The sequence below is a fragment of the Muscardinus avellanarius genome (genome assembly GCF_963383645.1).
Source record: "Muscardinus avellanarius genome assembly, chromosome: 4".
Lineage (NCBI taxonomy): Eukaryota > Metazoa > Chordata > Mammalia > Rodentia > Gliridae > Muscardinus > Muscardinus avellanarius.
Genome location: NC_137789.1, coordinates 127,664,420 through 127,677,430, shown reverse-complemented (window position 1 = coordinate 127,677,430; position 13,011 = coordinate 127,664,420). Strand labels below are relative to the sequence as shown.

At 43.0% G+C, this 13,011-nt stretch overlaps 1 protein-coding gene across 1 annotated transcript in view; it reads left to right on the top strand.

Annotated features, from left to right (window-relative positions):
- Positions 1–13,011, top strand: part of NOC3L (NOC3 like DNA replication regulator) — a gene marked incomplete at both ends in the record, with an annotated part of 64,716 nt that overhangs the window by 25,830 nt on the left and 25,875 nt on the right. Inside the window, 5 exons of the mRNA XM_080694838.1 lie at positions 5,511–5,627; positions 5,715–5,863; positions 7,204–7,411; positions 9,217–9,346; positions 11,098–11,255. Coding sequence (XP_080550964.1) covers positions 5,511–5,627; positions 5,715–5,863; positions 7,204–7,411; positions 9,217–9,346; positions 11,098–11,255 — 762 coding nt within the window. The remainder of the gene's footprint in view (positions 1–5,510; positions 5,628–5,714; positions 5,864–7,203; positions 7,412–9,216; positions 9,347–11,097; positions 11,256–13,011) is intronic.

The window sequence follows — 13,011 nt, the reverse complement described above, 5'->3', positions numbered from 1 at the left end:
GGCTGCAGGGCATCCTGCCTGAGTCTTTGATGTCCAAGACGATTGACAGTGATGACACTTTTGTTTTCTAATTTGGGATAAGGAGGAATAGGTTTCTTCTGTTATCAAATGGACACTAAAGAGTGGCAAGTGTTCACAAAGTTCCTTGTTACAATTTATATAAATTACCATATGGAACTGGAATTTCAGAGGCCTTATGGTATCATGTCAACTTAGTGATAGTTTTCAAGTTTTTTTTTTTTCATTTAAAACAAACAAAAAACCGGAGAACTGGCTGAGTGTGGTTGCACATGCTGTAATCCCAGTGCTTGGGAGGCTGAGTCAGGAGGATTGCAGATGAGGCCAGTCTCCGGAACTTAGCAAGAACCTGCTTTATAAAAAGAAGACTTACTTTCTTACTTTCTTTCTTTTTTTTTCTCTTTTTCTTTATTTCTGCGGTACTGGGGATGGAACTTAGGGGCATTCTACCTCCGAGCTATACCAGCTCTATTTTTTTAAATTTATTTTGAAACAGGGTCTCACTGAGTAGCAAACGGCCTATGTAGTAGCTGAGGCTGTCTGCGAACCGCTGTCCTCCTGGCTCAGCCTCCCAAATGCTGGGATTACAAGCGTGTGCCACCACCACGCCTGGCTTTATTTCATATTATTATATAAAAATAAAAAAGATCTGGCTGGATGTGGTGGTGCACACTTGTAATCTCTGCACTTTGGAGGTGGAGACAGGAGGATCACAAAGGTTCGAAGCCAGCCTTGTTGGTTTAAGAGACCCTGTTTCCAAATAAAAATATAAAAATAGGTCTGGGAGTGTAGCCCGGAGGTAGAAGGGTTTCCAGAAACCCCAGTACCACACACACACACACACACACACACACACACACACACACACACACACACAAACACACACACACACAAGCAAACAAACAAAAAAGAACTGGGAGTATAGCTCAGAGGTAACCCAGAGGTAAAATGCAACTGAGTTCAATCCCGAGAGACAGAGACAGAGACAGAGAGAGAGAGAGAGAGAGAGAGAGAAAGAAGAAGAAGAAAAAGGAGGAGGAGGAGGAGGAGGAGGAAGAGGAGGAGGAGGAGGAGGAACAAAAGAGAAGAAAGAAGGGTCAGGCATGGTAGTTCATTCTTGTATTCCCAGTATTTGGGAAACTAGGACAGGTAGATGGCAGGTTCGTGGTCAGCTTCAGCTATTTAGTGAGGCCCTTGGCAACTTAGTGAGACCCTGTTTCAAAATAAAGAACTAAAGATAGGGCTGGGGGTGTCGCTTGGAGATAGAATGCCCTTGGCTTCCAACCCCAGTCCTGAGAGAAGAAGAAGAAGAAGAAGAAGAAGAAGAAGAAGAAGAAGAAGAAGAAGAAGAAGAAGAAGAAGAAGAAGAAGGAGAAAGAAGGAGGAGAAGAAGGAGAAGGAGAAGAAGAGCCAGGTGTGGTGGCGCACGCTTATAATCCCTGCGCTTGGGAGGCGGAGACAGGAGGATCGCGCGCAGGTTCGAAGCCAGCTGCGCTGGTGTAAGAGACCCTGTTTCAAAAATATAAAATAGGTCTGGGAGTGTAGCCTGGAGGTAGAAGGGCTTCCAGAAACCCCAGTACCACCAAAAAAAAAAAAAAAAAAAAAAGAAGAAGAAGAAATGAATGAATGGATTGTAATAGGGTGAATAGCCAAGAAAGCCTTAACTTGTTTTCAAAGATATCTAGAATATTGGTATTCCAGCTGAGGGTAAAGGAATGAAATAGAGATTCTTGGAAGAAGTACAAATGAAAATATAACTCAGTTTTGGACATGGTGACTTGAAGTCTTTTGGTTATCACATGATGTGTAAGAGGTGGGTGGCTACAAGCCTGAGTAAAGCTGAAGGAAGATACGGGCTAGACAGAATCTTTGTGCAATAGGTAGAGGGATGAGATCATGCTAGAAGAGCAAGTAGAACAAGAAGAGAAGTAGAAAAGTGGGCCAAGAGTAGAACCCTGAGCTTCTCCTATATGCAAGAGGCACGGGGAAGAAGGAGCCGAGGTAGAAGGACCTGGGGATGAGGCTGTTAGGAGAGTTAACATTCTAATGTGAGAAAGGAGAAATGTATAGCATCAAATGCAGCAGAGCCATCCTGTGAGGCTAAAGAAGAGAGAAATGATGTTATTCCATGCACACCTCTAAAAACCCACAGCCGTTTGTAGGTTCTTGGTGACCTTAATGAGATCAGTGTCAGTGGAATGTTACGGGTAGAGCCAAATGGGTTCTTAACAGACTTCCTGAAAGCGCTCAAAGGAATCTCTGCGTACATTTCCTGCAGTGCTAGTTTGGGATAGCCCAGTGACCCCTGTTGGCCCGTGTTCAGAAAAACTGAAAAGATCCCAAAGCACAAACTAGGCTCTGCAGTGCTCAGGTGAATGGGAGATGACACAAAGCTGGAGACTACAAATTTGAGACCTCAGTAAGATTAGTCGGAAGCATATAAACTCCCATTTTTAAAGTCTGCTTTCCAACAATAAGCTGCTCAAACTCAAGATGGGGGAAATTTAGTTTGGCAACAAATGTTTAAAAATGATCCAGAAATTTTAGTTGATTATAAACTTAAAATGGGCCAAGAGTATGACGCATTTCCTTAAAGAACTAGCACAGGCTTGGGCGATGATACTAGAAAAGAGGAAATGGAAACACAGGGAAAGTAAAGATGGGCAGGGAAGGAGGATACGGAACAGCAATGAAAACTGATGAGTTTACTTAAAAAAAGATAGATGGAGGAGATTTTAATATGTTTATGGGTTAAGGAGAGAGATCTATTAGGAAGAGAGGAAGAGAAGAAACAGGAGAAAAGGGATAAATATAACACCTCTAAAAATAAAAAAGCAGGGAGGAGTTGGTTTTGAATGGAATGAAGATGCTTTGTCCTTGGAAAGACTGGAGGGAAGTCTGAAGGGATGGGAGTGACTGCAGATATATTGATATGTTTGGAAGGAATTCTGGCACTTGGGAAGAGCACAGGCTGATGTGCTCAATTTGAGTGATGAAGTAATACTCCAGCGGGACAGGCTCTGCTGTTTCTGAGACAGGGTGTGGGGGGAGAGGAAGCAAGAAGGGAGTTAGAAGGGAAGCGGAAGGAAGAGTGCCAGAGAGAAGAAGATTGTTCTTGGTCTCTGCAGTGACATCCAGAAATTAAGAGATTTCTTCTCAGTTTCTGTAAGACCAATACTAGCCATACCATAGAACCCTTTGAGTCTCTGTTTTTTGTTTTTGTTTTTTTTTTCTCACCTGTTCAGGACTGTGAGGCCAACTGTTAGGATTGTGTTCAATAATCTATGCTTTTTTGGTTGTTGTTTGTTTTGTACGGGGTTTGAACCCAGGGGCATTTGACCTCTGAGCTATACCCCCAGCCATTTTTTGGGGTACTGGGGGTGAAAACCAGGGGCATTCTACCTCTGAGGTACACCCCAGCCCTATTCTTTCTTTCTTTCTTTTTTGTGGGTCGGTGATGGAACCCAGGGGCATTCGACCTCCAAGCTACACTCCCTGAACTATTTTTAATTTTTTTAAATTTTTTTGTGGTACTGGGGTTCCTGGAAACACTTCTACCTCCGGACTACACTCCCAGACCTATTTTTATATTTTTTTTATTTGGAAACAGGGTCTCTTAAGCCAGCAGGGCTGGCTTCGAACCTGCGCGATCCTCCTGTCTCCGCCTCTCAAGTGCAGGGATTACAAGCATGCACCACCACGCCTGGCTTTATTCTTTATTTTTGAAACAGGGTCTCACTAAGTTCCGGAGGGCCTCAATAAATAGCTGAGGCTGTCCGCGAACTGCAATCCTCTGGTCTCAGCCTCCCGAATGCTGGGATTACAGCGTGCACCATCATGCCCGGCTTTTTATTCTTCATTTTGAAACAAGATCTTACTAACTTGCAGACGGCCTCACTAAGTAGTTGAGGCTCTCTTCGAACCTATGGTCCTCGTATCTCAGCCTTTGAAGTACTGGGATTACAAGCATGTGCCACTACGCTTGGCTACCCCCAGCCTTTTTATTTTTGTTTTGAAACAGGGTCTTGCTAAAAGACTAAGTTCAAGACTGTCCTTGAACCTACAATCCTGTCTCAGCCTCCAAAGTACTGGGATTACAGGCATGCTCTACCTCGCCTGGCCAAGAGTGTCCTATGTGTTTGTCTATTTAATTTAAATACATTTGGACTTAGCCGGGCGTGGTGGCGCACGCCTGTAATCCCCGGCTTGGGGGGCTGAGACGGGAGGATCATAAGCCAGCCTCAGCTACTTAGTGAGGCTCTCAGCAACTTAGTGAGACCCTGTTTCCAAATAAAATATAAAATAGGTCTGGAAGTATAGCCCGGAGGTAGAAAGCCCCTGGGTTCCATCCCCAGTACCACCAAACAAAACAAATCAAAACAAAAAGCAAACATTTAGACTAGAATTGTCAAATTTATTCAGGAAAAAAAATCTTTTGGGCACAAACATATGGAAAACATTCTGATTCTTACAATGTACAAATCTTCTTGTAAAATTAATGACTTTGGCTGAATGACTTAAGCAGATAGAACTTACCAGAAGGTAATAGTTGTCAACTATCAAAATGTTGATGAGGCCGGGCGTGGTGGTGCACGCTTGTAATCCCCGGGCTTGGGAGGCTGAGGAAGATCACGCAGGTTCGAAGCCAGCCTCAGCTACTTAGTGAGGCTCTCAGCAACTTAAGTGAGATCCTGTTTCCAAATAAAATATAAAAAATGGGTCTGGGAGTATAGCCCGGAGGTAGAAAGCCTCTGGGTTCCACCTCCAATACCATAAAAAAAAAAAAAAAAGAAAAGCTGATGAGTTTCACTGATAGTTATCAGATAATGGTTACAATGAAAGCAAAATAAAAAATAAAACATCAAGGATCATTGACTTCTCCGGGCATGGTGGTCCAAGCTTGCAATCCAAGTACTTGGGAGGCTGAGACAGGCAGACCGTAGGTTCACTGCCAGTCTCAGCTTAGTGAGGTCCTTTGCAACTTAGTGAGACCTTGTTTCAAAATAAATAATAAAATAGAATAAAAAATAGGGCTGGGGGTATAGCTCAGAGGTAGAATGCCCTGGGTTCAATCCCCAGTACCGAAAAAAAAAATTTTTTTTGGAGAGACGGATGTGACAAGTCATTTTTCCTTCCACAAACCCTCCCACAGTGCCTGCTTGCCAAGCGGCGGGCCAGATGCGCACGGAACAGGCTTCTCTCTGGTCTTAATACTTCACGAAGGAAAGAGACTACAAAAATCTGGATGAGATAAGCAATGTGAGCAGAGGCACAAAACGCAGCACGGCGATAGAAAAAGCCATGTCCTCAAGGCTTTAAAAGAAACGGGTCCACGTAACCGGGCGTGGAGTAAACCGCAGGTTCGAATCCAGCCTCAGCTACTTAGTGAGGCTCTCAGCAACTTAGTGAGACCCTGTTTCCAAATAAAATATAAAATAGATCTGGGAGTGTAGCCCCGAGTTAAAAAAAGAGACCCTGGATTCCATCCGCAGAGCCTAGCCGCTCCGCAGCACTGGTGCGCGCACACGCCGGCGACGCGACTGTCACTGCGAGGGTGCGCACGCGGGCCCGCCCCGGAAGTCCAGGCCCGGAAGTCCCGCCCACAGGAGGTCAGAGGTTGCTTCCGGCAGGGAAGTGTCGCTCCTGCGCGCGTGCCGTTTCCCGTTTACTCTTGATCCTGGTGAATTTTGGTTGAGACTCCTTCAGGCCTAAGGATGAAGGCAGTAAGTGTCCTCATGAGGAATCCGGGTCCAGCGACTTTAGGATTACTTTAGCTGATTGTCGCTGTCAGCGGGGTTACCTTTTTCGGTGGGGTTTCATCCCTGCAGAGCGGCGGGGGCTTAGGGTGTCTGCAAGATCAGCCTCCTGGTGCTCATCTGAAGCGCGCACATCCTAAGGGGTCCGCAGTGAGAAAAGCAGCGGGTCTTGCCTTCATAGAATGCCAGACTGAGCCGGGCGTGGTGGCGCACGCTTGTAATCCCCGCGCTTGGGAGGCTGAGACAGGAGGATCGCGCAGGTTCGAAGCCAGCCTCAGCTACTTAGTGAGGCTCTCAGCAACTTAGCGAGACCCTGTTTCCAATATATCTATATCTATCTATCTATCTATTTATCTAGTCTGGGAGTATAGCCCGGAGGTAGAAAGCCTCTGGGTTCCGCCCCTAGCACCCCCCCCCCAAAAAAAAGAATGCCTGATTGTGTGTGTGTGTGTGTGTGTGTGTGTGTGTGTGTGTGTGTGTTTTGGGGGTATTGGGCATTCCATCTCTGAGCTACATCCCTAGCCCTTTTCATTTTTTTTTTTTTTAATTTGGAAACAGTCTCATTAAGTTGCTGACAGCCTCACGATTGCTGGAACTGGCTTCGAACCTACGATCCTCCTGTCTCAGCCTCCCAAGTACTGGGATTACACGCGTATGCCATTACCCACGACCTGCAGTGTCAGACTTTGAAGGGTTCTTCCCGACGGTCTTTAGAACCCTTTTTCTACAGATGAGCATCAGGGTCCAGCACTCAGTGAGTTTATAATGTGAATCACTGGACCCCAGACGAGTTCATTTCCCCCTTAAGAGATGAAGAAATAGAAACTCGAGTGGTTCGCCCTGTTTCTTAGGGACTGCTAGTGCTGAAATTTGGATTTCTGAATGAAGAGTTATCAGCAAGAGAGGTGGAATCCAAATATCAGAATTCATTTCTCTCTCCCTAGGGGTCCTTTGCAAGTTGCATAACCTCACTGAGTCTTTGATTTTCATCAGTGATGTGAGGATAACAGCAATCCCTGTTTAGGCTGTTGGAAGTAATTTGTTGGAACACTTCATAAATGATGAAATAGCTTATAAGTATCATTTGTTATTATGAAAGACAGCCATTATACTGCTCTGTGTTAAATTGGCCATGAATAACTATTTACCATGAAATAAAGATATTCTTAACCTTTTTTGGGGTCTTAGACTCTTTTGAGTAACTGGATTTTGGTCACAGGAAAACTGCAGATGGAATAACTGATGCCCCAGTGTCATTCTGTAGGATTACTGCCATAGTCTGATTTTTGTACTCATGCAAGATTAATGGTAGTGCGACATTCAAAAGGTGGAATTGGTCTGCCGAAATGTCTAATCAATTTTCTTTAACCTGATTTAAAAAGTAAAATAACTTAAAATTCTCAGCAGACTCTCTGTTATTGTCTTTTAGCGAAGAAATAAAAAACAGGTCCCAAGCTTTCGCAAGTTGCTAAAAACTAGTAAAGTCAAACTTGAAAACAAGCTAAAAAATAAGCAATTTAAACAACAAAGCACGGTCAAGAAGTACCGAAAAGAACAGAGGAAACTAAGGCAAGCTGTGAAAGATGCTGTGTCTAAGAAACCCATTCAGTTGGAGAACCCGAGGGAAAAACGGCCAGGTAATTGTGAAAGTTTCTGCACACTCTTGTTGCTTTAAATTATTCCGAAACATTCTTCGTGGAAATAGCTTTGCTTTTTAGTAATAACTGTTTTTCTCAGATCTTCTGAAGCGTGGGTAAGGATAGCAGTCCTGTATGTGTTATCACAGTCTAGATGAGAGAACATTGTGGTGCAGTGTTCATTGTGAGAAAGAGCCAGCCTCTGCTTTTAGTTTGTCTACAAAGCAGATCTGAAGATGTAGTACTTGAGAAAACAAACTCAGAGTAGCCAAGTAAATAAATGTTGGGCAGCATGCCACTTTTCTACTCAGTGTAAATTAGCTGAAGTGAGATCATTGCTTTCCCTGGTGCGTATTTCATAGCATTGCCAAGGTACACTTCCTTTTCTAAATTTCTGGCTTTCTTTTCGTTTGCAAAGTCCAGTGAAATTGAGCTGTAATTGTCAGGGTTATTTTGTAAAACTATCCAAGAACTCTGCTGTTTGAGAAGTAGAATGCTCATTTAAAGCAGATATGAGTTTCTTTCTGTGTAGTGTGTACATTTATGTAGTAATATTTACCAGTCTTATCACTCTCAGGAAGAATTTTAAGTTCTGTTATTTATTTTTTTAATAAAAAAGATGGAAGCTGGGTATGGTGGCGCATGTTTGTAATCCCAGTACTTGGGAGGCTGAGACAGGAGGATCGCAGGCTTGAGGTCAGCCTCAGCTACTGAGGGAGGCACTCTGAAACTTAGCCCCTGTTTCAAAATAAAGAATAAAAAAATAGGGCTGGGTGTGTAGCTCGGAGGTAGAATGCCCCTGGGTTCCATCCCCAGTACTGGAGAGAGAGAGAGAGAGAGAGAGAGAGAGAGAGAGAGAGAGAGAGAGAGAGAGACAGGCAGGCAGGCAGACAGACAGACAGACAGACAGACAGACAGACAGAGAGAAATTAGAATGATCTGAGGTTTTGTTAGATAGGAATGTTTTAGGTGTAGAAAGAAAAGTGGTTGAGAATATTGGCATGGGAACAGTTGAAATATGCTACCCAATGCAGTAAGGGAGTGAAGAGAGAAGACATAGGCAGATAGAAATTGTAGTAGTGAAAAGATTGAAAGTCTATGTATTTAGTTGGTATTTATTTATTTTTTAAATCTATCTATCTATCTATCTATCTTTTTGCAGTACTGGGATTGGAACCCAGGGGCATTCTACCTCCAAGCTACACCCCCAGCCCTATGTTTTATTCTTTATTTTGAAACAGGGGCTCGCTAAGTTGCAGAGGGCTTCACTAAGTAGTAGCTAAGGCTGTCTGTGAACCGCGATCCTCCTATCTCAGCCTCCCATGTACTGGGATTACAAGCATGCACCACCACGCCCGGTTGGCAATGTATTTAGTTAATGAAGAAGTGCATTGGAAGTAGCTGAAAGAGCTGGAAGGATGAAGGTTGTGGTCGGGGTGGGGTGAGCACTAAGGGTTGGATTATGGTCATTGTAGATGAGAAGGATCTAAGTCTTTGGTCCTCAAATATCTTGAGAGACATTTCAATGTATGTTGAAATGTAATTTTTGATTGTTACAGTAACCTGGGAATGCTGTTGGTATTAAGATAAAGGAGTCAGAGATGCCAGCATTTTGCCTAGCTAAAAGCACCCCAGTACAACAAAAATTGTCATGTTCAACATGTCAGTAGTGTTCTCATTAGAAACACTGGGCTAAGGTTTAGAAAAACATAGACATTTTCTATTGTAGACACAACAATGCAGGAAGTTCTGTGTTTCTAATACTTAATATTGATTTTTTTTTTCCCTTTGTGTGTGTGCTTCAGTTAAAAGGATTGAGAGGGAAGAGGAAGAAGAGGAAGCCCTTCCTTTAGATATGATGGATGAAGATGACTTACAGTTAATGAAGGATTTAGGACAAAGAGCATCTTTTCTAACAAGAGATCTTTCTTCTAGGTAGTAATTCATTTGGGGTATAATCACTCACATCTTTAAGTGTTACAAACTTGCTCCTGAATTTTACTTAGGTGGTTAGTGCAAGATGTTCATCTCTGAGTGGAGTGTTTATAAAGAGTATTCTCTATTTGTTTTATTTCCTAACTAGAGGATGTCTATGAATAAAACAGCTGGTTTTATTTCGTATATATCTTTATTTCTTGTGAATCTGAATGATAACATATAGTGAATGGGGGAATGCTTCTGTTTGAGGCAATGGCACAGCAGTCTTGAGTTCTCTATGGCCATGATCGCATTTAATTGATTACCTTGTTAAACAGGTATATTCTCATTTCCAGAGGGGAAATTGGTGCTTTTTCACAATCACAAAGAATGGACCTGGACTTTATACTTAAGATATTTTATTTATTTATGTATATATTTATTTATTTATTTTGTGGTACTGGAGATGGAACACAGGGACTTCCTACCCCTGCGCTACACTCCCAGACCTATTTTTATATTTTTATTTGGAAACAGGGTCTCACTAAGTTGCTGAGAGCTTCACTCAGTAGCTGAGGCTGGCTTCGAACCTGCACAATCCTCCTGTCTCTGCCTCCCAAGTTCTGGGATTACAAGCGTGCGCCACCACACCTGCGATACTTAAGATATTTTTAACTCAAGTCCGTGCCATGCTCTGAAAGATTTTATGAGAGTAATAGAACATAACATTGCCTTTGACTCTGTAGAATGTCCGTCCAAAGTAATCTGTTGTAACTTTCACCTTACTATTGCATGTAAAAGGAAAACTTGATGTAGCTGTAGTTTGAGTCTCTGTGGTAGACTATACAAGTTACTTATTCAGTTGGTATGCCAGGTACTGGCCTATGTGCTAATAGATGTACTTATTTTTCTGTACAATTGAACATTAAGCAACATGACTTTGAACTGTGTGGGTCCACTTATATGTGAATTTTTTTTTTTTTGAGGATTTGTGATAGTTTGAAAAAACAGAGGAACTGCGTAGCCTAGAAATGTACAGACATAAACCCTCAGAGCCCATAGATGGTGCCATCTGTAGTAGAGAGACATGTAAGCAAATGTAAAGATTCAGCTGGGCGTGGCAGCACATGCTTGTAATCCAGGCATTCAGGAGGCGGAAACTGGAGGATCATGGTTCATGGACAGCCTCAGCTACTTAGCAAGGCCTTTTGCAACTCAGGCCCTGTTTCAAAAAATAAAAAGACTAAAAAAAGTAGGGCTGGGGGTGTAGATCAGAGATGCGTATTTTTCCCTGGGTTCCATTCCCAATACCGCAAAAGAGAAAAGAAAAAAAATGTCAAGATGCAGAATTAAATCCTAACCTCATCAAATTAAGTGTAGTACAGACTGCACTGCTGTAAAAATTTTGTAGCCACCTCCTGTTACTGTCATGGTGAATGAAGGTTGTGTCTTCTGAAAACTATCCCACTGATCATCTCACCTGAGCAGTGTGTCTCCAGGTAGTTGAGTATCACAGTAAAAGGCATCTTCTCAAGTAGCTTTCACTTTATGTAGTATGCATGCATAAAATGTGTGTTAATTGACTTTTAGTTATCAGTAAGCCTCTGGTCGGTAACAGGCTACTAGTAGTTAAGTTTCTGAGCAGTCAGAAGTTACACTTGGGACCCCCCCCCCCACAATGTTCAAGCGTTAATAGTACCTTTTACAAGGTAGGTCTCTAGTACCTTTACAAATGTATTAAAATTGAAAATTGAATTTTTTTTCTGTAGTGAACCAGTTCACTCCAAGAAACGAAAGCACGAACGTGTTATAGATAAATATGAAAAACTACCAAGGACGCTGCAGACTGCACCAGAAAAGGAACTGATTCACTTGCTTCCTATCAAAGATAAGAGTGGTATAATCCCACAGACGAGGGAGAAGCCAGGTGAGTCCAGTCAGCTGATGTGTTAAACTTTTATCTCCTCACTAATATGGTCATGGGCAACACGATAACTTCTGTGGGTTCTTGGCTTCCATGGTGAAAAGAAATTTAACAGTCGCCAGTTAGATATAAAGGTAGAGGTTTTAATTCAAGTAAAGTAAAGAAACACGTTCAAGGGAAATGCTGGTCAACTCAAAAGCATGAGAGTGGCCCAGGGAGAGAGACCAAGAGCTGCCGAGCTGCCCTAGAGCTGCCCCCAAATGGCCTAAAAATGACCAAAATGGCTCCATGATGGTTCAGAACTGGTCCAAAATATGGCTCAAAATGGCCAAGACTTCTTCAGAGCTATACTTTTTTTTTTTTTTTTTTTTTTTGCAAGTCTGGGGATGGAACCTGGGGCATTCGACCTCCAAGTCACACCCCCCTGCCATATATTTTATTCTTTATTTTGAAACTGAATCTCACTGAGTTGCAGAGGGCCTCACTAAATAGCTGAGACTGTCCGCGGACCGTGATCCTCCGGTCTCAGCCTCCCGAATGCTGGGATTACAAGCGTGCGCCACCAAGCCCGGCTTTAGAGCGATACTAAATTGGGGGTGGCCAGGGGCAAAGGAATGACAGCCTCTTTCTTGGAAACTTTCTGGTTCACAAAAGGTGAGAATTCTTTTTGGCCCAGGACTCCCTGGGCCTGGGCTGGAACAGGGAGTCGAGGCTGTGGGGTGCGGGGCTCTTTTAACAAACAGTGACTTTCTGGAGGCTATTTCTAGAGGTGAGCCAATCTTTGACAAAAGATGAAGCGCTCAGGTTTTAGTCACCTCCGGAGTTTCTATACTTAAAAGCACGGGCCCGGCTTTTTCAGGTTTTCTTTATTTGGTGGTACTGGGGATGAAAGCCAGGGGCATTATGTCTCCGAGCTACACGCCCAGCCCTATTTTTCAGTCTTTTAATTTTTTTTATTTTATATATTTTTTATACTTCTTCCACTGTTTTTTTTACGGAGCCAAGGAGTGAGCGCAAAGCTTTGTGTCTGCTAAGCAAGTGCTCTGCCACTGAGCTAAATCTCCAGCCCCTAGTCTTCAGTTTTTGAAACAGGGTCTCATTGAGTTTCAAAGGGCCTGGCTGAGTAGCTGAGGCTGTCTGCAAACTGCGATCCTCCGGTCTCAGCCTCCCGGATGCTGGGATTAAAAGCGTGCACCACCACACCCGGCTTGGTGTTTTCAGACTTTCAAACCATATCTTCCTTCCTTTCCCAATGCGTCTCTTTTCTACCTAAAATTTTACTTCTATTCTACTCATCAATATAACTTTCTTTTTTATTAATTTTTGTTTGTTTTCTGGCGGTACTGGAAATGACCCCAGGGGGACGCTACCTCTGAGCTGTAGCCCTTTTATTATCTTTTATTTTGAAACAGGGTCTTGCTAAGTTACTGTGTTGCTGTAGAACCTGCAGGTTTCTGTCTCAGCCTCCCAAGTAGTGAGATTGCAGCCTTGTACTGCCACCTCCAGCTTCCTTAAAATTTTAATTTTAAATCAGGCATGGTGGCACAAGCCTGTGATCCCAGTACTTGGGAGGCTGCGACAGGATTGCAGGTTTTGAGGCCAGGCTCAGCAAATTAGTGAGACACTGTTTCAAAATAAATAATTAAAAAGTAGGACTGGGGATTGTAGCTCAGAGGTAGAATGTTCCTGGGTTAAATTCCTAGTATTCAAAAAAAAAAAAAAATCTTTTTGACTTTTACTTGTTCTATAAAATAGGGGT